Source organism: Cottoperca gobio, chromosome 13, assembly GCF_900634415.1.
Source record: "Cottoperca gobio chromosome 13, fCotGob3.1, whole genome shotgun sequence".
NCBI classification, from domain to species: Eukaryota; Metazoa; Chordata; class Actinopteri; order Perciformes; family Bovichtidae; genus Cottoperca; species Cottoperca gobio.
In genome coordinates this window covers 17,038,398-17,062,338 of record NC_041367.1, presented here as the reverse complement: position 1 = coordinate 17,062,338, position 23,941 = coordinate 17,038,398, and the positions used below count along the sequence as shown (strand labels likewise).

Genomic DNA, 23,941 nt, shown 5'->3' with positions numbered 1-23,941 from the left:
ATGAAGGGGACCACACCGAGCTCGGTATCTCCATCTGGTCACATGACCCAATCATGCGCTCCAGAGCTCCATTCTCTGGGGCCGACCGTACCCCGCAGTGACAGGGCCACCACACACGTTTTACTGTTACACTCTTCCACAGGCCTCCCCTCATTATCATGACAAAAGACTGAGGCATTTCAAAAGGGGAGTGACTTTAAGCTCTAGCACCCGCCACCCCCCGTCATCGCGGTCTCCTCTCCCAAGAAAAAACAACAGTTTCATCAGGAAACGACACATCGCTCCCCTGACGGAAGCTTTCTTTTAACACTTAATCTGTTTCAGCAGCTTATTATCTGTAAAGTGAATGCAGCAGAGGAAACGCTCAGACACAATGGGAGGAAATAAAGGAATGAGGGGAGCCGTCTTGTTTTTGATGCCACCAGACTACATTAACATTCTGCGCAGCTTTTCATACTCATACAAGGAGCATAAAAGGAGCCATGACACAGCTTTAACAGTTCAGGTCCCTGACATTTCACCAACTAAATGAGAGCTTTAAACAGACCTGACTGTTTGTGAAACTAAATGAGAATATTTTAGCAAAATCTTTGTTTTAATAGAACAGCCCAATGTGAAATTGCTCTACATCTTACCTGTATGGTCTGTGCCCTCCTGCCCTGCATACTGGCACACATGGCAGCTTGGTGACTGCTCAGGCCCTCCGACAGGCAGTGGGAACGCCGGCAGGGGAGGGTGTATGCTCCGTAGGTGTTCCCATCCTCCTCTGATGGAGAGATCATCTTATCGTCCTCGCCCTCCCTGATAGCCTTGTTGGCGCCGTGCCACTTGGCATAGCGGCCGTGGGGTTGCCTGCGGGCAGGGCTCTTCTGGCTATACAACTCGTCCAGGGAGTTCGCCCTGTCAGTGGAGTCTGTGGGGCTGGACTGCAGGTGTCCTTTGCAGTCAGTGAAGTCCCTCTCGTTGGCCGTGTCTATGATCTCCTCTGTGCTGGTCAGGTGCTCTTGGCTAAGGTCAGACAGGGAGAACTCCAGGCTGTCTTCTCGCCACATGTCTGCAGACTTAGATCTCTTCTTCTTGAAGCTGACGGTCTCCTTGGAGCCGTCCCGTGTTTTCTGGAGGTACGTTACCTCGCCCGTGTACGCATCTTCGTCCTGCACTTCCTCTGCAGTGGGTCCAGGCAGGGTAACGTGCATCATATTCATGTGCACAGAAGGATTGGCCAGGTCGTTGTGAAAGGACACAGGTCGCAGGTTCATAGCCACACGGTCCACCCAAATGGGACTTCCAAAGTCTGGGAGGATATTGGTCTCATTGAAGGGCTCCAGGCCATTGTCAGCTAGGGATTGTGGGATACTGGGGGTGCTACTTGAGCGTGTGCTCGTCTCAGAGTTCCTGTGCTCTATTTTCCCTGATGAAGCATGTCGAGAGCGTCTGGACTGCTTGTTGGAGATGCGAAGAGATCGAGACATGTGCTTACGTGACAAATAGCCATGTTCGTTACCGTAGAGGGTATGGTCCCCATTCTGGCTCTCGACATTTCCCATAATTCAGAGGCTGAACAGAAATAGACATACAGGTTAAATTAACTCCAAAATAACATACAACCAATACAGGAACATAATGTATATGTCTAAACAGAAATGTGTGTATGTGAGTTGTGTCTAAATGTTAGCTTACCTGCAGGATCGTATTGATTTTTCTGGCATTTTGTTTGTCACTGGAGCTTCAGACAGTTTGATCCTTCAGCTGCTGGTACGATCCACAAAGCTCTGAAAGCAGATATCCAGATGAGAAATCATATCAACCTTGCGTTCCAATGATGTATGCTATGTTATAGTTTAATACTGGCTTGTTATTAATTACTTTTCTATGGCATAATATACAATGGCTTTTTTTTGTATATGTGTCCATCGTGGCCTTTCTTTGGATGGTATGTAATAGTAAAAAAAGAAAAAGCTGTACACAAAGCTAGAGTTGTCAATTTTTTACCCAAGAGCCCTGCATACATCCATGGAGCATAATCCACAATCAAAAATGAGCCTGTGATTGTTCCTGGTATCTTTTAACCGTATCTACTTTTGTACCCATTACAACCTGTATAGCAACACCTTCATAGGCCCTGACAGAAATTGCAAGTGACATGGATGTGGCCAGCACAGACTTTCCCCTAAAACAACTCTGATGCTGGCCATAAAAATAAATGGATGAGTCGAAATAAGGAAAGCAGAACAGAGCAGCAAATTCAACTTGATCCTGGCCTATTGTGTTGCTGCCTCATCATTCACTTCACAGAATAAAAGAGTCAGTTTTGGTCAAGCTGCCTAGAAAAACACCACCCTCATTTTGATAGAGGAAGTGATCCACTCAGACCCTTTCAACATGCACAGGGGTTGTGTGAAGTGGAGGGGACGTAATGACAGTACGAGCAACGTGTGTGACAGCCTGAGCGAACATGAGTTATTCAGAGCTGAAGTGAGCCGCCCATGTAGCGTTGCCGTTGACTGTTCGCAAGAACTACCTCCTGCATTAGAGCGGACTGGGAGCAGGACGTACGGTTTCACCACATGCACACTTGGACTACCTGCCTCTAGGCTGGACAGCCTGCTCCAAAAAGGTCCCGTTCTATGCCTGGGACCATCAACAGATGGGACAAAAGATTAACAAACCACATTGTGTCTGTTGTTCCTGCTGATGTGTGCTCCCCTCCTTATAGGACAGACCCTTTGGGGGTGCAGTGTTTTTGTGTGTGTAGTCACTGCAGATGAGTGGGAGCCAAACCCTCTGCTGCTGCATGCACTCAGGCTTACTGTGAAGAGGGGCGTTACGTAAACTGGAGCTGACCCCGTTTTTCTACCTTATGTTTCTCCCTTTCCCCTCTTCTTTCTGCTCACTCATCACCCCTCACTGGTACTGCAATGCACAATGCTTGATGTTGATGGAAGTCCATTTATTTTTCATATAACCATGCAGTTTATTTCCCATTCATTCAATCCCATTTGGTATAGGAAAAAAAAGAAAACAAAAAGGGGGAGGGACAGAACAATAAAATGCCACTGCCCTCCTTACAGGAAATGAGATTCACATAAACATGCTTACAAAATGCTAGCACAAACATTATACCATGGGCTACATCAAGGCTTGTCTGTACTCTTTCCCACACAGTGCCCTTAATTTTTGCATATGGGTAAGGTGAAAGCTTAATGGCTCTGCAGATGTCATCCCTGGAGAGAAAAGAAATGTCCAGTGTGTGTCAGCCCTGATCGCCACTCCGAAGCCTACAGGGCTTCATAAAACTGTAAATACAATAAAAAAGGTCCTAAGAGAATCTTTTTGACAGGCCTAACAGTCAGTATTTATGGATGGAGTCTCTGCTATTTATAGGGGAGCTTTAATATGTGGGTGTGCAAAATTTGCTAATGTTCTCAATGGTTTCAATGGTAATATGATGGGAAATTGGCCAGAAATTAATTAGACTGTTTCAAGCAGAGATGAGGGGCTTAAATAGCAGAAGATGTGGTTTCCTCAGCTGGTACAGTTAAGTCAACCCACTGTTCACCGACCTTGGATTTTACAGCTCAACCTGATTTGTTTAGCCCTGGAATTAAATGAGTACCAAAATCACCAAAAATATTTAATAAATGAAAAAGGCTGATTAATTCTGCAACACTGTTTGAGTGCAACAAAACCTCCTATTACTGTGACTAAGCATAGTCTGTCCTTTACCTTTCTCTCACAGGGGCGGTCCCATTTAGGTTAAAAAAGGCAGTAACAAAGTCTGAGAAAAGTCAAAATCCATTAGAAGAACTGTGTATAAAATCTCATTTCAAACTCACACGAGTACAAAGTCAAATGTGCGGCTCAATATGGGAAAGTCAAGTAAGCCACCATCAAATTAGCACATTCATGGGGACGAACAGAACTAACAGCTCCTTTTTCAATTTGCCTGGTTTGAGTTTACAAAAAAGAGAAAACAGCTCTTAGTAAAATCTTACTGTGTGTATCAAGCTACTGTTACCTCTTTCAAAGACATAACAAAACACAGATTCTCTCGGATAATACTGATTTCCACCAAAGGTTTTAAGACATAGGAACCCAGATGGTTAAGAGGCCGACCCTGAGAAGCTCTTAAGAATAAAGATCTACAAATAAATAAGCATGCATGTTCCACATTTTGAAATAAAGGGATATAATGTTGTATACAATGTTAAATATTAAAACACTATATTCTCTAAAGCTGCAATGCTACTGGTGCACAGAATACATCAGCATCTCTTTATTAATACATGAGGAAGCAATGACAGGGTTGGAAAAGATGCTTTAGAGCACCAAATCCCCAGGAATCGCCTGTGGGTTCTTCTAGAAATACTTGCTAACACACATTAGTAAGTTAGTGTCCCTGTCTTGTATCTTCACTGGGGTCCTTCGTCCACAATTAAATAAATACATGGAAATGAACCGTTAGATTGGAAAATGCTGCCAGTAATTTGACAGAGTGAGGACCCAAGTAAATAGGTTATTTTCAGAAGGCTGCATAAGAGCACAGGACAGCGGAAGTTCTAGAGGATTCATTTGTTACACTCCCTTAATGAAATACATAACCACAGGAGATTCTAGCCACCCACAGATCACAAAGAAGAATTGTTTTATTGTGACTCAAGATTAGCAACACAGCGGCTTCAGGGAAAAGCACAGAATTTCAGCACCGCTAACACCACTTCTGGAGGTTGTAAACAGCTGGTACATAAAAAAGCATCAAGCTGCTTCTAAATGAACAGCTGCTGTACAAACACACCCGTGTGTGGTACAAAGAAAATACTACAAAATCTTATTTCACTCTATACAAGATACTTTTTTCCTTTTACCAGAATCTATTTGATTGCTTAATGTGAAATGCTTTATTAAAAATGTACCAGATTTGTTATACACATCGTCAGCTGTCAGATGTAAGCGAATTAAGTTATAAGTTACTATTGGAGCCAGGATAATATTTCTATATATTAATATATTTAGATTTGGCTCTGTCCCCAAAGGCCAATATCTGGATTCATGGAAAGACAGACATCACAAAATACTATATAGAAGTTATCTTTAATAACGGCATGACAGTATAGTAACATAAATTAATTCTGATTTATGCCCAAAGCACTCTATTTCACAACAATGTCGATGATATCTGAATGTCATATTTCCATTACAAGGGGTTTGGGATTTTGTCATCCCTGAAATATGTGACAGGTAGATTTATGGTCCTTTGTTATTAAAGACCACTTAAAAGCCCCGCTTATATTTGACACATACGTGGACCTGTTGGAACAGGAACAGGGGGAAACTGTTCAAACCTCCACCTGCTATTTTTCTCCCCGAGGACAAAAATGTCAAGTTTCTTGCATTATGTGAGGAAATGATGAAAAACTGATTTATGGACTTTCAAAATAAGGTAGAATCTACTGACCGTGTGAAACACCTGGTCACACATTCCTATACTGATGAGCTCCATGTAGAAAACATGATACACTCAATAAATCTAAAGATAACAGAATTTAGCTGCAGAGCCCGTTGAAATCAGACGTATAATGCAACAGAAGATATAAACACAAATTGATTCTATATGTTGCTCTGACTCTTGCAAACACATTCCTGTCATTTAACCTAACTACACTGGTGAAAGGCAAGAATGCATTGGGCCGACTAGTTACAAGCTCCAACACAAAACCCTGCAATCTGAACACTTCAGTCTCTAGAGATAATAACACAGGTAGTTGAATAGGTGGAGGAGGAAGAGGAGGAGGAGGGGGTTACCATTGAAAGACTGCACCCAAGACAGCTCACATTTCCCCGTTAATATGAAGTCATATCCTTCTGTGCGAATGGAAGTATCAAACAGCAATCTCTTGTTCTTGTGACTTATTTTCTGCTCCGGAGTGTGCTCAACTGCATTTAAGATTCTGTGAGGCCAAATGGAAATTTAGCATCAACAGCTTGCACCCTCTTTCAAACGTTTTGCGTCGGTGAGAAACCTCTTTACCAGTGTAGCATTTATTTCGGATGTTGATAAACAAAATAAGTACTTCCTCTCCAGTCCAGTATTTAATAGCTCAACTGAAAACTATATACCACTGTCATGTAGCCAAAGAGTATTTTTTCTGACTTGAATCTGTAACCCTAGAAACCCTGAATAGCAAAAAGCTGGAAAAGGAGGCTTTCAGTGATAATGAAAGCAGTTTGACTCGTCTTGGAATAGCTTTGTGCCAAGTCGCGGCACAGAATGCATCATGAAGCAATGCGCTAGCCAGGATTTGGCTCATCCAGCCAAGATTTATACAGCCTTATTCAAAATTATCTGTAGAAATAAAACTGGAAAAACTGAAAAGGTAAAGTAGTATTGGTCCAAACTATTCTACTGCCATTGTTAATATTTGCCATTTTCAACCGCTACTCTGGCTAACAATTGCATTGACATAGTAGCAGGGGAAGTCCCAGAGCTTTCGTTTAAGTCCGCAACAGTTTGTGAGCGCTAACAAACAACAATAAACCAAACCACCCAGTCATTTTCATTTGCTGCAGAATGGATTTCACGTTTCAGTGGATGGCGGCAAATGCTGGTGCTGTGTGTGACCCGTCTGACCCCGGTGTGAGAGGCTCAGGTGGTTGTGTGTTATGGGACTTTGTTATTGTAGGAGAGCAGCCTTTAGAAGAATGCAAGCACACATCAAGTAGAATAATGGCTGACTGTACAGCTGCTGTGAGACCAGGCAAGACAGCAGCAGCCATTGGTAAAGTTTGAATTTTGAGTACAGAGGTAAATCTTTCCTCTGTGAATGTTGCACACTAAGCTAAGCAGGACATCAATTTTTTTGTGACAGCTAATATGGTGGACGAGTTGAGTGAGTAAGTATCCCCATTTACACTATTCAAAATTGAGTAGGGTGTTATTTGAGCTACTCTTACATTAGCCAAATACCTTGTATGAAATATGTATATATCAATACCCAAGATGTGTAATTTTAAAAGAGAGCTAAATTCTTTGCAATACATCTGCAGGTACAGATATTTGAGCCTGCTTTTTGAGCTTTGAGTTTTTGAACAGCTGGTGTTGTTTAGCCTGGTGGCACCTTTGTCCCTGACAGTGTTTTCTCTAGGGCACCAGGTGCAGAGGTCACTGCTTCTGCTGGTGTTTCTGCTGTAAGGGATTTGTGTACAGCAGATGCGGCAGGTTCTGTTGGGTCAACAAGTCTTTTGTCCACCCTAAAGGTTTACCAATGCTTCATAGGCTTCTATGGCTTCTGGTCAAAAATAATATGTACTAAAAAGGTGTAATTTACAAAGTATAGATTTCTTTCTAATAATGCTTGCCAAAATTTTTCAAGAATCAAGATTTTGTGCCAGAGTAGTTTCATCTCTGACATCAATGCCAGCAATGTGCTTGTCTAGAGGGTCAAAACCAAGGTGCTATCAGACCACATCCTGCTTATGGCTCTTTAGCTCCTCATTGACAACCTTTGAAGTCCTTAAACAGCTGTTAATTGGAGGTATACTGAACCACCGACCACTGTCAACACAATGGGGGTGGATGCAGCTTGTTGTTATAGTGATTCCTCTGCAGGGGGAAGGGATCTGTGTTTTTTTAATCTGGTATAAGGAGTAGGGGATTTCTGTTTAAACTATGATCTACTTATATGCCACTTAAAACTATTAAAGCATTTAAAAATGAGTTTGTACACGTTTCTGTCCTAGACTGACTACTCCATCAGATGAGAATGTATTACATGTTCAGATTAAAGGACAACTGACAACACTGTTTGAAATGTGCAGGTTCAGTCAAAAATCTATCTTCATTAGTGTGTCAGATAGATACATTTAAGGCCCACTTATCCCCTTTAATGATTTGGATTTACCAGAACAAAGTATTTCTGGTAATAACTGAATTCAAGCAAACATCCAAAGTAATTTAGCCTCCCATTTCTTCTGTCATCTTCTTTCAATTTCATCCCTTTTCATCACTGTGTCAGAGTTGCTTTTAGATTTAGATGCAAGCAAAAAGTGCCAAAGTAAACCTTTTGAAAGTTATTCAAACTTAACTCCCAATAATGTGAAACTTACACCAGATCTGAAGAAATGTTCAGTGGGAAATAGTGACAGCAGGATCACAGAAACATTCAAGATCATGGGAGTATTCATCTGAGAAGTGCATAAAAAATGCTTCATGTAATGAAAAAGGCTGCAGTCTCTGTGACAAAACATCACAACCACAATCACCAGAGACTTTTAGTCGTTGACCTTCTCATAGCCCGTTACTGTCACTGTCAGTGAAAAGGTTTCCCCTGGCTACACGGAGCATCAACACCAATTTGCCTTTACATGCTTCACATTCCAGACTTTTACAATTCGCTCCTCCACAGTCTGACTCCAAACACACCCAACCATTTCCCCCCTTACACAAGGAGTTGACAGTTTTATGATTATGGATTTCTGATCAACAGTATCAATGTTGGGAGACACTGGTTACCAAAACACAGGGTTTCTGTTGCAATGGTAATTTGGTGCATGCACAAGGGAATATTATCCACTGTCCAATGGTACAGGATGATATATGAACGATATATGAAAAACAGCTGCAAAGAAATGAGATATTGGTGGAAACAACCGATAGTGATCTATAACATAATACATACAACTTTGTAATACATCTTCTCCTACAACTGCCATGTCTAACTGAACATCTCACTTGGTCTTTAGCTCAATAGCAAAGGCAGGGTCGATATTCAGCATGTGGGTGTAGAGGAATAGAAAAAAGATGTAAAAGTAATCTATATGCAACTATAAGGAGAGACCACTGGAAGAATTAGCACCGAGGTAGGGCTATATAGGGACATATATATATATGATAGTGGAGGTTAGTAATAGAGAAATGTCATGTCAGTAGGAGATGAAAAATGATTGCAATTTCTTCTGCTCAAGTATATTTTCTAAATCTGAGTGTAAAATTCTTGGTCGGCACACTTCCACTAAGCTCAGTTGGCCTTTGCAATCTTTGCATTATATAACATTGAAATCTAAATCACTGCCCATATTCAGTAAGCCAGCAATAGCACAAAAACAGCAATGAATGGATGTTGATGTCCTTACACAAGAAGCCAGTCCACTGCTGGGTGACGCCATTCACCTCCCAATCTCAGTATGGCAGCTGACTTGTCTATGCCTGAATGTCCCTTTGCTGGCAGCAGAATAAACACAATGCCAAAGACGTAGAAGAGCAGCAATCCTGCATTGGAAATGTGTTTTCTAAATCTGGTTCACTCAGGATCTTCTTCCACAGATGCAATCATTTGCTTTCAGGTCAGTGAGTGGGAATACCAAGCCTTTTATTTAGTATCACAAGTGCACGCACACAATCAAACCTCCACTCAAAAATCACATTTGGGTCAATAGAGGCCGCTTTTCATAATTTTGATTTCAAAATGAATGAGCACGAAATAAACATTTTAGGTTATGTTGCAAATAGATACTAAGGGAGAGGATGCATAATTCTGGTAGACTAGATCAGATGAGATGAGACTGCATCTGTGTTCCTAAACTCATCCTGGGAACAAGTTACCAAATAACGCTCTCCAATAAACAAGTGTGTGCACTCTTTGGACTGTTCCATCAGTTACATGTCCATCGTGTACATGCAGTGAGGATATTTTATCTAAATCATATCTGTGGACAGAGCCCCGTGGAGAAGTCATCCCTGAGTACTACCTCAACCATAACACCCCTGGAGCTCCCAACTCCTTACTGTGTTGCATTGTGCACTGAAGCAGAGCCACGGTGGATCCTGACACACATGACTACACAAAACTGGCTAGAAAATGTGTACCCTTCCTCCAAGCTGTCATGATTACATTTTCCAGTACAGGCATTTGTATTGCCCTTTAAAATGTCACATAGCAAGTCCATTTCAGCTGGAGTCCAGTTTACCAGATTTTGAAACCTGATAAACACTAAATCTCCCTGAAAAAAGGAAGGAGAACACTTGTATGTAGAAAAGGAACTCCTTACTAATGTGCTGTAGGACCATTTCATTAATTGAAATGTCAGCATATTCTTGGTGTGCAATCACGTGACAAAACTGTGTGATGTATGCATGTGACGCCATGTTGGATGATATACAAATCAAAAATGGCGTCTAAAGCGAAAAACTACAACAATACAACTCCGACTTCTTTAAAGTATTGTGACTCTCTGGAGTCCTCTGCAAAGGCAAGATTCAGAGAAAAAGTCCAAATTTGCGGCCGTGACCCGTACATGCTAAAGCCGTCGGATTATATTGAGGATTTAGATTCATTACCGCTGATTGAATATCCGGATATTGTGAACTACCTTGTGCTACAAACGTCGTGGGCAACCAACGCACAAATGAAGGCATACAAGAGCTTAGGTGCTTATAATTTATTTGTTTCTGGCTGGGTTGGTAGTCTTCTTACCAAACCAGTGAAAGATAACGGTGCTCGTCCATGCCCGTGTAAATCACTCTCAAAGATCTCGAGATACACCGCTCAAGTCGTGGTTTGTGAGTGAGAAGAGCGGCGATGTTATTCTCGCACACTGTGATTGTATGGCTGGATTAAGCGAAGCATGTTCTCACATTGGTGCTTTGCTTTTCGCAAGTGAAGTAGTCTCAAGAATAAGCCAAACATGCACGGAAGAAAAGAGCAAATGGCTGCCATCACATGTAAGGAAAGTGCCTTATTTATCAGTCGGCGATACAGATTTTACCTCGGCCAAAAGAAGACAAAAAACACTTGGTTGTGAGGTGAGAGACGGCAAAACACCTGGGGAATTGTGCTTTTTCTTCTGTTAAATCCTCACGAGTTATATTGCTAAACCACAGTTTACGGCGTTCGGTAGACAGCAATTCATCCCTCTTTTGTGGATCGTTGTTTTTGATGATTTTAGGAAATCTAAAGAACTGTTTCTCTGGGTCACGAGTAGCGTTATTACCACAATTATACACTGCGCACATGATTGGCATTTTCTTTCAATCTTAGACGTTTAAATACAAAGAAAATTACGAAGCGTTGCAGCAACTCACACGTGAACGGCCGCCGTCTTGGTTGTGTATTCCAACCAACATGGCTGACTTCCGGGTTGGGAAATAAGCGTGACGTCACATGCACACGAAGAATAGTAAAGTTAGGGGTAATACTTACAATGCAAACATGTGATTCCTTTATTATTAGCAAAAATACTGACATAGCCATACTGACATTGTTCATTATCATCTTATTTGGGACAAACAACTTTATTTGCATACAATGTAAGGAGTCAAAAAACTAAATTATGTTAATATATTGACCAATCAGGTAAAGGGAGAGTTTCAAATACTAAATTGTGTCACTTTACCTTTAACAAGAACACAAAAACAATTTTACGATAACCAAAATCCCACGCGCTATCTAGTTTCATATTAAAATAACTATGTACAGCTTGCTGTCATAGTCTCATGACTGTGTAGAAGAACATTTTTATTTACTAAGTTAGCGTATACCCTGTACTTCCACAGAGGTGAGTGTGATGCAAAGGTTAATTGAAACTTTAAAAATAGTTTAAAAAGCAACAAATATAAGCTTAAGACTGCATTCACTGATTTGTACTGTTGAAGACAGCTGTCCATGCTTCCTTCTTCAGTTAATTAAATGGCAGACCAAAAGTATTCAGTGAAGGACCTACAATTTGAATGTCAGCAAACAAAACACTTGGATGAATTGGTGGATGAAGCTCACGCAGCTCCTGTTTTGGACTGAAGAACGTGGATTCAAATGGAAGCTAATTTGCATGCGCCCAAAGTACACACTACTAACTTCAACAAACACTTAGCAAAGAATGATCCTGTTTTAAAGCTCCAATATCATGCGTAGTAGAGATAACAGGTCATCTCATTTATTACTTTCTTGTTCAGAGTATTTATTTTGCTCTTCGCAGTGTTTGAATAACTGCAGCAGTGGGCTATACATGCTCCAGGTGAACTCTTGCACATGAAAAAGCTAGAACAAAGTGCCACAAAATGCTGTGTATCAAACCGAATGACAAGGAAAACATTATTGTGGAGCTGCATGTGCCGTCATGCTGAATTCTGCTCCATACAATAGTCCAACTTTTATAATAAGATAAGTATCTGAAGGACCACCTGATCTTTGATGAACTCGGCTGGCTTGTAAATCTACACTATAACCTTTGTTCCACTGCACACGGTTCCTTTCCATCAAGTGAAGCTTATGACACAAGACCATGCAAACCAATCCGTGATACATTATTTTCTTCCCAGGAGAGTATTTGTTTTATGTTGATTTAGATTGAGAGGAAAAGCCTCTCATTGCATGTCATTTTCATATAGAGCTTTAAAAAAAGAGAACTCAGAGTTTGTGCATTTTAAACGCTTGCTTTCCTCCAGTCATAACAGGAGCATTGTCAAGATGTACCAGCCTGAAAGCCCGAGCCTGACCTCAGGTCCTGCTAAGCCTTGAACGGTCAATACATTTCCATATCTATGACACCAGATGACCATTTCTCGCCCCTCTCCCCACCGCAGTAGTCACAACGGGGCTTTCAGACACAAAGCCAGGATTTTAAATGAACTCGCACATTATAAAGTCGTCCAGCCCCCCCTCCAGGATGCGCCCTGGGAATTCTCCTTGACTTTGACCATCCCATACATTTGCAATTCATCATCTCTCTTTCTCAGCATCACAAACCTGCCACCACTTCTTTGTCATTACAATGACACAGTCACAAGCTGTATTGTTTGCGTCTGGAGAGCAATACAATGGCTGCCTGCTGTTGGAGATGAAGTTGTGCCCTACACACGAGTGCTACAGGTACAAACATGAGGTGGAAACCCCACCCTAAACACAGGCAGTAAGGACCCCCAGGATATGGCGCAACACACACACGCACACGCACGCACACACACACACACACACACACACACACACACACACACTAATGAGAATGAATGAAAACATTAAATGCAAAATGACATTCATGAGAGCTTTGGTTTCATCTGATAAATTTAACTACACTCACTGAAACCTATGCTTATAGACCACATGTTGACTCAGTGTGTTACTGGTGGTGTGATTTAGCACCTCTTTTGGAAAGAGGGAGGTTTGAGGCTGGGAAGCCATTTGTCTCTTCTATCTACTAACACAGCCAAACACACAGTGCTATAAAAAATACACTGCAGCAAATACAATGACTTACCTTACTGTGTATAACCAGGAAGTGTCACTTCTGCATTTCCACAGAAGCCAATATAAATCCCAACATCACTAAGAAGGAAATGTTAGGCCTCATATGAGAGGATTATTGGATGCACCTCCTGCAAGTCCACAGCAGACTGACTATATGCAAGGATGAGTTGAAGAACTGAGGAAGGGAGGGAGGGGGAGTGACTGTTTGTAACCCCCCCCCCCCCAAACACACACACACACACCCTCCTCCTGCAGACTCTTTCACACTCTTCGCTCCCTCCCTCCCTTCTTGCTCCCTCCTTCATTCTATAATTCCATCCCCCTAAACTACAAACCTACTGCCAGCAGGAATGTGTGTTCCCTTCCTTGTCTCCTCTGTAATTGCCCTTCCACTCCACTATGAGAAGCTTTATGTTTACACTAAGTGTTGCAACCCTTTTATTGTGACAAAACCTAGGGACTGTCAGATTGATCAGAAGCAGCTTAAATGTAAACTTCACCTCAATTATTTGTCTTAACAGAAAGTAGTCTGGCTTTCCTCCCTTTCCTTTGTGGTTTAAAGAGCAGGATTTGTAATGACAACATTCTGGAAAATCAAACTAATGTTCTTTTCGCCTCAAAGGCAACAAGGGCTGAGAGGTCGCAGTCTTAATGTGTTGTGCTGCATAATTTGGAACATTCACTAAGAGCCCAAAATGGACCTGTGAATGAGAGAAAGGCTGGCCCTGCTGTTGTCATAGCACCAGTGATGTCGTGTGGCTATCACGTCACCAGTGACACAGTGCCGGATTCATTTTGAGATGATGGAACCGGCAGAGGGGAAGGTGAGGACGGAGGATTTGAGGGCACAGAGACGTCTGTTCAGCTGCAACCTGCATCATGAGCTCCAGAAGCAGCTTTGCATGCACACTGAAAGTAAAACGTGCTCCGAGCTTGGCAAGGAAGTAGACACCCTGGCAACCGCGTAGAAGAGAGACAGAGAGAGCCCTGAGCTTAGTCCGTCTGAGAAGAGTCCAGAGATCGGAGGCATTGCCATGTATAGAATTTGTGATGACTATGACCAAAATAAAAAGCACTCAGCATCGTGGTCAGGCTGACTTCCTCTCAGTGTATTTTCATGTCCTGCCAAGGTTGAGACCCTGATATTAAACTAAACCATAGTAAAGACAGGAATGTCTGGTCTGCAAAAGCAATCAGAAGTAATAACCTGCGTTCTTATCAACTTCCTGAGCTGGATTTCACACAGGTAATCTTTCAGGAAAAATTGATTTTTCTTTGAGGTTTTGTCCCAAATTTCCTACAAATTACACACACAAAACACTCTGCGCCAATTTCTTCCTTCATATTAGTGAACAATGTGTTGGGATGTGATCCAATGACAACAAAATACCTGGAAGCACATGATAGGGTTGGAAGACATGATGTCAAGGGATTATTATTTAGACTGACAATCTCAGAAGGGTAGAAAGAAATATATTGATGAACTTCCTGGATGGTGTGTTTTTATAGTAGTAATTTACAACCAAATGATAACCTAAAGTTACTTCTGTTGTATTCACATAAATTAAATAAATAAAAGTTTATGTTTCATGAGATGAGATCATCTAATCTGCTCCTGTCCTCGCCCCAAAACAAGTATACTGTATCAGGCAGCAGCGCAATAATACATCTATCAGTGAAATGTGGGCTAACGCTGAATCCACGTCTGCTCTCACCACAGGCATTTCAGAAATGTAGATTGCTTGCATAGAGCTCAGCAAAACAAAATACTCTGCTTTCTCATTACAGACACACGGCTATTCGACTCAGTGCTATCCACACTCAATTTAAGAGCTGATTGAATTGAACATCCAATACATTGACAGGCCATTCAATACCGCTGGAGCAATTTGGCAGGTGAGATTACGGTTACAGCTCCACAGCAACACTTCAGACTGCTGATGCTGTCCAGGTGTCACAACCAACCGCAATCACTGCCAATCACCTTCAGCCATAGTGAACAAAAAAACCCAGCTGAAGTCAGAGGAATGATAGCAAATAATTTCCCAGGACATTTCCTCAAATGTTTTTGTTAACAGTAATAATATTGTTTGCATTTTATTTAGAGTCACTTTAGCACATTTAGGTTTGCAGCAGAACGAGTTGATAATGGATTACAGCGATTTGTTTTTGCAAGATCTTAAAACAAAATTATGTTTTTAGATGTTTTATTTAAAAAATCTGAAAGATTTCAAGATTTGCTCACACTGGTTGAAGTTAGCAGGGAAGCCTGTAAGAAATTCTTTTAAAGCAATTTAGGGGCGATGTTAAACAAGGGATGAGTTGTGCTGGTTGCACCAAACTGAATTTTGAGTGTCACTGTAAAGAGCCTGAATAATTGATGACAATGTTTTTGTTGTACTGTATATCTGTAATTATTTTTCAGTACATAACATTTTAACTTATCATTTTGGTTATTGCTAGGAGATTAGTCATGTATATTAGGGTTTCTTTGTTGTGAAATGATGCCGGTAACATCACAAAATGTGGAAGAAGTCAACAGAGTTTAACACTTTCCCAAGACACTGGAGTCTAATCTCTCACACCTAACAGGATGAATCACAGCACGGCTCCCCAGAATAGCTTTAAGGTCAGTTAATAATTGACTATGCACTGGTTTATTATAGCAATTTTGAATGGACCACAGGACGACACATCATTCAACACAATGTAGCTGTGATGTTAAATTGTTCATTGTGTAATGTATTCATTTGAAGGAAATACTGAAGGATACAGTCAACAACACAAGTGATCCAAACAAAGACATTCACAATGCTAATTTCATTACAGGAGGTCAAGGCAGACCTATGTTGCTGTGCAGAATAGAGTAAAAATATAAGGCAACAGTAGCATGACTTTCCTTGACCAGGGTGAGTATGTAAATATAATGCCTCACAGTCAAACCGTTGCACCGCAATAAGAAAATGCTTCCAACAACGTCAGTACGATGAAACCACTGAAGTCAAAGCCAAAATGCTTTCTTGTCTCACACGTATAAACTCTCAAATAACATACAGAGGATGAGTTGTATCCACAATTATGCATCAAGATGTTCTCTAGATTAAACCTCATGTGTCTGATGATCCAAACTTTATTCCCAGAACTGTACAGAAAGCCACTGGCTTATAAATACAAACTGTGCATACATCACATTGAAGCTGATTTTACACACTGAAAGTACATCCATAACCACAAGGGTTCAAGTGTTTATTTTCTTGAAGGTCTCCTCAATCACAACAACACGTGTCCCCTGGGTATCCCTCTGAGGAAACAGATGATCCATTGTGCTGAAAAAGAACGCCATGTACAACTGATATCTAAAGAGAAAAATGCAACTGTTACGCAAGACATGAAAGCAGTAACCCCAGCCTGGGTAGAGATCATTAGCGGAGGATCCAGTGGTCTCCAGCAGTGAGTTGGCTCTCAGGAGTCGACATCAAAGACACCGGTATAGAGAGGGAAATAATTTAGAATGTGAAGAAAAAACTGGAATTGATTGGTCGGGAGTGAACCTATACAGCATAGGTAGCTCTCCAATACTAGTTGTTAAAAGATGCACCAAGAGCATAGTCAAAGTTTAGTGATCTTAACAAGCTGCTGGGTAGGGTCAACTATATACAGAGCACAGTTACACAAAGCACACTGACCATAGTTTGGCAAACATGAATTTGTGAAACGCAAGAAAGCATCCATAGCACAGAAAGCGCTGATTTACGGGCCAGATAATAACATTGCATTAATTTTATGGATTAATCAGTTGATTCTTTTTCTCTATTAATAGATCAGTCTTAAGAAAATTGAGCAAAATGCCAATCACAATTTCTGAGGAGCCTCTCAAAATCCCAAAAATATTTAATTTATGATATAAAAAACCTAGCGAGAGATTTGAGAGACTGAACGCTGCAAACATTTACATCTGTCCTGCATAAATTAGTTTAAACAATTGAGCAAATATAAAAAGTGTCAATCTTCTGTCAGTTGACTATTTGATTGACTTAACCAATCATTTTCAGCACCCGTTTATATAGTTCAACATGTAGTTAGGACCTGCCTTTAACTAAAGTAGTCATTTAAATGAACAGGTATTCTTTATGTAACGTAGACATCTTACAAACATTCACTTTTGTACCATATATAGCCCAGTTTTAACCTTGATGTCTAGACATCTTTTGACCACAGATCACCAAATAAAAGGTTACTGAGAGAGGTGCAGATGCACACCCAGGATAACTACATATTGCTGTATGCCACTTTCAAAAACAAATCCCACACCAGAGTCAACCTCAAGCAAACAAAAAGGGCCCTGACAAGTTCTTATTTATGATTAATGGCACGGTAAAGTTAAACAAACTCCAACCTCCCCAAAGTGACTCAAAGACTCACCAGTTTAGTGCACTTACTATCTATTATTCATCCCAAACCACAAGGCTCCATCAGCCACGTGAAGCTGATGATTATCTGCATGTGTATTTGTGACGGCCGGTCATACGTTTCTGCTCACAGCTCAGAAATAGGAGGAGGAGCTGAGCTTTGATGAGGCCTTTTAATGCTCATCTGTCATGTCATTGTGGAGAGCAAGTACCACACTGCGACTGAATCCATCCAATAGTCTGCATATACACACACTGGCCTCTCACTTTGGAATATAGTAGCTCACTGTAAGTGGAACAGAATCTTTTAGAAATCACTTTTGAGGCTACCACAACCTCAAAGGAAGCTTTGAAGCTCGAGTCAATACTTAATGGTGCAGATGAGTCGACTTAATTTGTGGGGAGCACTTGTTTGCTTGTTTCTAAAAGGTGCAAGCAACATCATAGGGTCTATTCATTTTTGACTTTCATGAGAATATTCATTGAAGTTTATAATAATTCATGAGAACGCCCATGTCTTCGTTATGCTTACAAGTCAAGCAGAGAATCATACAAAATGTTTCTGCAGCAGTTACCTACTACAAGCTTTAACTTAAAATGTGAAAGAACCTTGAGTTTGGTCCTCGCTTGTTAAGGTTAGTGGAATAAAACCTAACCTTTTCTCACATGACACAACGTGCATCATAGTGACTCTAAACGTGCAGCACTGCTCACGAGGTTGTCCTCTGGAAAGTATCTAGGATCAAATCTTGGCAAGCCATCTACATGCTTTTCCAGATTACGCTGACTGTCAGCACATCATGAATTCATCATCTGTGACCTCACTTTGTCAGATGCTGGAATATGTGGAAACTCTCAGTCTTCTGCAATCAGTAATACATTTGAAAAAAATGCCTGTGAAATACTGAAGAAGGGTTCAACAATTCAATGAATCACCTGCTTAGCAGCACATAGTCCAGAGCAAAACAATACTCCAGTCTTAAATGAGTACGACCTCTTTTCAACTGTCCAAAGATGGTGGAAGACAGGCTGATACAGCAGCCCATCAATAGTACTCTCTAATGGAGATAGATGTCCTGTCATGAAGAACAAGGGAAGACCGAGCTTTTGTCTGAAACTCAATACAACATGGATGTAAACAGAGGTGGGGAGGAAAGCATGGTTGTCCTTCATCCATTAACTCGGGCTGAAAGGGAACAAAGACTGCGTGATCTGTTATACATGTTGTGAAAATAATTGATTGGATAAAATCTCATCTTGAATATGGCCGCAACATGAAGTCTATCTCACTCTTATATAAGGAATCTGTTGTCCTGTGCAGAAAAAAACAGAGCAGATAATTCTCACAAGACAAATTTGGCAATCAGCCTGTGCAGACTGCAGTCAACCCAAGAGGCTGGACGGAGACGACCACTCACAGCTGCAACATCAAAACTGTTACACAATGTCGCTGCTCCATTACAGGATTTGTGTGGGAGAAGGCTACTTTTACATTCAAAAAGCGTGAGAAGGTAATCCAAGTTCTAATTTTACAACTGTAATACAGAGGGGAAGGGAATAGTCTGTCCTTCAAAATACATCCTGTAAACATTTTAGGGCTACAAACAATGATTTCCATTTTTAAGCACCATCTTACATTTATTATGCCATGTATAAAATGTCAAAATGTCAAAAAAATATAATTACTTCCTAACAGCCCAAGGTGACATCTTCAAATTGCTTGCTTTGTCTGACCAACAGTCAAAAAACAATTCAGTTTTTAAATACAGTAAATAAAACGGAAGAGGAGCAAATATTTGAAAAGCATGGAAACAGCTAATTGTCAAAAATATAAATCAAATAATCAAATGTTATCAGGAAGTTGTTTATTAATTTCCTGGTCTATCAACTAATCCATCACTTAAATAATTATAACAGAATACAGCACTAAAATATTAGCATATTTCTATTTCTATCATTTAATGAAAAAACTGAAGCATGAGATCTCCTCTCACTGATCAGAGCTTCTCTTTAGTGAATGTGAAATACTCAAGACTCACAAACATCACTGGCGGAGTTTATTCAAATATTTAAACAACTTAGCCAGCAGTATGCATTTAAGTGAACTGGAGTGGAGTATAAATGTGGTCATTTCCTTATTAAAACCTGCTGGGCAGAATAATGGCATTTAACATGGCATTTTCCGACCACATCAGGAGATACGTGTGCGTGGCACTGAGGCTTGAGCTCAGCACGCTCACAGTAATACCTACAATCAGCCACTTATAGGAATGACACAAGTTTCCTGGTGGGAAAGATTTCCAGCTTTGTGGTTGTGGTCTAATTTGTGTACTTAATATTTCCACAACTCCTCGTTATTTGCTGATTTTTTTCCAAAACATGGCTTGCCTAAATAATAAACAAAGCTAAATCAGTCAAACATCATCAAAAACACAGTGTGGTTATTGAATAAAACCACAGATTTGACTAAATATAAAACTAATAGTAATATTAGTGAGTTTGTCTTGGAATGAATAGTCTGTGTTAGCGTTATCACACTAGGCTCAGTATGTTATTCACTTGGCACTAAGCAAAACACTAGATACTGTCTTCAGTATTTACTTTGCACCACTTTGCAAAGGAATGAAGAGTTATGTGCAAGTGGGACGGAAATGAATAATTCACAAAGAGCACTTATCAGGGTTAAATTATGCGCATTTCAAGAAATCAACTGTGTTTGGTAGTATATGACTGTACATGCATGAAGAACAAAGTCATGGATTGTATAAAAAGCCAAGACATTACCATATGAATGTGTAGACATTCTTTCATGTGTGGCTACGCCAGTCGCTACACTGCCTCAAGTTGGCCTAACATTTGAGATCTTTGAGATGGAGAGTTAAAGAGTGTGGACACAAGCCAGAGGGGAAGCAAGACTAGTTTCAACTCGACCACACAAAGACAGACAGACCGTCAGAGGGTGAGGTCTCTGTGCAGGTATGTCACACAGGTGGGCTCAGGTTACCACCCTGAGGACACATCACCATACACTGAAGCCTGCTGGATGCTCCACAGCATGCTGGTTTTTTCCTATGGTTCTCCACCACAAAGTATTCAGGCTGCTGTATGTTCTGTAAATAACTAGTGTAGAAAACACCTTCCACAGGTGGATCATTGCACTGCTTTAACTCGTGCCTCGGTTAACTTTCAAGTCATCCACTGAAACAACTCGCACCCCATTTAACAAACCAAACGTAAAATGATTAATTCACCCAAAATATAGTATCAAACACCAACTCTGAAATGTTTATGTATCTGGACCTTATTTGGTAACACAATGTCTGGATGGCTCAATGTAGGAAAGGAGAATTAGCAGGCATTCAAAACGGAAAAAGCAATGTGATAAAAACTGTAGGCCAGTGTAGCTATTTGGATATTTTATTTAAAGAAATCCCCATTTGGTGATGCCATGGCAATCAGCTAATCTTCTGGTTATTGCAGGTACTGGTGAGAACATAAAATAAATAGGAATAAATCCAAGTTTGAGTAATAAATGTATACTTTTGAAGACTTATGAGATGCCAAAATAACGGTTCTGGAAATGTATCACAACATCGATCAATCTTTTTTATTTTATGTGAACATTCTGATGTTACATTTGATCACAATTGGAATCCATTGTAACCAACATAATTGAACACTTAAACATTAATAAAACATAAAACACTATTACATAGCAAAAATAAAAGGTGAAAACACTATGCTGTTTACTTTCATGCTATAAAATCAAACCACATCACATGTAGTGGAAACAAGAACTGTAATAGCGTCCAGTCTCCAATTTCCTTAAATCTCTCACTTGTCTTGGTTTCTTGCCTGCTATGGATTTTACGCAACATTTGTTAAACCTTAATAAGTAGTTTATTCACTTTGTTTATTTTCTCTGCAGCAGCTCTCACAACAACTTAAAGACAGCAGATGTGCGTGACCGTCCTCAAACATCTATGTTTATTAGACGAATGCTGAAGAATGTAGTGGCCTCTGCAAAAATATACATACATCTCTGTTGATTGTTGAAAGTTATGGAATGTTGTTGTTGGTCTTGATGCCCACTTTTGGAAGACCTTAGGAGCTTTTGAGTAGAAAAACGTGTAAGAAGCAATGCATATAGCCAAACTATATGACAGTGAAATGGATTCTGCTGCAGGAGGGATTTAACATTTTCTGTGGGTGTTATTTCTGTTTGTTACTTTTCCTTCTGCAAAACTCTTAACTGTTAGAATCCATCATAACTGACATGAAATCAAGCCACTGCTCTCTGTGAAGAACTGAACTACAGACTTCTCACAGCCATCTTTAAAAGGCCATGATTGTGTTGTTTGATACTAAAAAGATATTTTAGGATGATGCCACAACTACAGTTTTTTACATTTCATTGCACGTCAAAATGTTGCTTTAAACTCCCATCACTGAAAATGTTCTGTAGTTGATCATTGTTCTATAATGTAGTAACTAAGATATTATCTTTTCTGTGGTGTCCAAACCCCTCTTTACCATTACCTGTTTGTGGAGCAGTCAGGTCACACTAGACTCACCATAAAGCTGCTGACTGAGAAAAACTGCACCTTACCCTCCCAGTGGTCATTTGTTTTGGTAGAAAAACTATATTTCTCGTGGCAGCACATATTGCAGAAAGCACAAGGACAGCAAATACAAAATATATAACATATTGTCTAAAACATCTTTGTACTAAATATTGTATATTCATCTTAACACATTAGTACAACATCTGTTGCAACACAGAACTTGCTACAGCACTACACATTAGCATCCGTTTACAGTCACCTGAGCACCTACCTGTTAAGATGATTATCACAGCCACACAGACATATGACAGGAAGACAACACTTTCAGCAGCAGACTGTGGCAGTGACGCTGCAACAAACTTGACACCATAGGGTCATCATTGAAGTGAAGCAGCTGCACAAATGAGCTATCGCAAGTCAGTTGAGTCACCTGCACATGATCTGTTTGCCAAAGCAAGGTGTAAATACAGCAGTAACCGCCTGGATCATCTGTACTACAACGAAGCGAGATGCAACGAGTCGGATTGCATGACTCTGCTTCATGCAACAATTTACCGCACTGTCTGAGGCCATACGCGGCTTCTCCGCTCCCAAACAGTATGCTACAAATGACCATAACACCTCCAAGGTATTACTGCGGACATGTCCCTGTTTTTCTGTATGTCTTGTTAAAGCAACATCCTACTGCTGAAGGAAATCATTTAGTCAATGGAGCTGCTGCTGTGCAGGATGCGCAATCATGTACTGATGGAAATTGAAATGTCCGAACATGCACGTTAACCCTGCTGTATGTCCGCCGTCATCCAGGCTACATGGCTGTTTTCACCCCCACTGTGTCTGACTAAATGATGCGCAACACACCGTGTGTATGAAAACGCAGCTTGTCGGCCTTTTCCACTGGACCGCACCGGTGCAGCAGCGTCTGTCATCCCTGATAAACTTGTATGATTGAGTGACGCGGTCATGTGTGTGGCCGGCGCTAGGACCACGCGGAAACATGATCGGACATCGAGCTTATTATCCTTATCATGATTAAGACATCATGCTTGCCGGTTTTCCCTTTACATACCTGCCACCGTCGGGGTCTGGCTGCTTCCGTACTGACACTGAAATCTTCATGTTTCACACGCTGGTATTGTCCATCACCGTGTCTCTGTATCCTGCCGCCTCTCCAAGGTCTGCCTGCCTGTCCACGGACCATGCGTGTTGTTTCCACACCGCCGAGAGGGGCGGGGCACACGGTCCTTGGAGACGGCGCGCGAGTGGATCGTGAGAATGCCACTTATTTATTTTCAGAGCCAATCAGCTGCGGTTCACCTCGAATCGGCATTCATTGACCGTGTGAAATGCACAGTAGTAGCTCAAGAGTGTTTAGTTTTAGAATTAGGTGAACAAACACAGTAAAATAATATGTTTAACCCGAAGGCATCATTTAAACGGTCTTTGGTGCAGTCTGTCGGTGCATCCCATCTCCTGCACATACACATGGATGCTTTTTCATTAGCAAATACACGCAACAAGCAATGTGATGGAGACTGAAGGCTTCTATTTGAACTATCAAAAACAAAAAAGGATAATGGAAGCTATAACAAGCCATATCATTAACACGATCCAGTATGGTTTAATATGACAGGTTTAAATTGCAGATTTGTATTTCTGTATGCATGTTCCACAGAAGATGGCTGCTAAGTGAGGTTTAAAATTGAAAGTAACTTCTCATGCAGGGCTTTTC

At 40.8% G+C, this 23,941-nt stretch overlaps 1 protein-coding gene across 3 annotated transcripts in view; it reads right to left on the bottom strand.

Annotated features, from left to right (window-relative positions):
* The window catches only part of tiam1b (TIAM Rac1 associated GEF 1b), a 45,813-nt gene extending 22,382 nt beyond the window's left edge, over positions 1-23,431 (bottom strand). For 2 of the 3 annotated variants that reach the window (XM_029446999.1, XM_029447002.1), the window contains exons 1-3: positions 23,279-23,431; positions 1,681-1,772; positions 636-1,557 (exon numbers count right to left, since the gene is read on the bottom strand). In XM_029446999.1, coding sequence (XP_029302859.1) covers positions 636-1,547 — 912 coding nt within the window. In that variant the 5' untranslated portion in view covers positions 1,548-1,557; positions 1,681-1,772; positions 23,279-23,431. Of the gene's footprint in view, positions 1-635; positions 1,558-1,680; positions 1,773-22,480; positions 22,569-23,278 lie in introns of those variants that run through there. The other variant, XM_029447001.1, reaches the window with a different exon arrangement.
* Between the last annotated feature and the right edge of the window lie 510 nt (positions 23,432-23,941).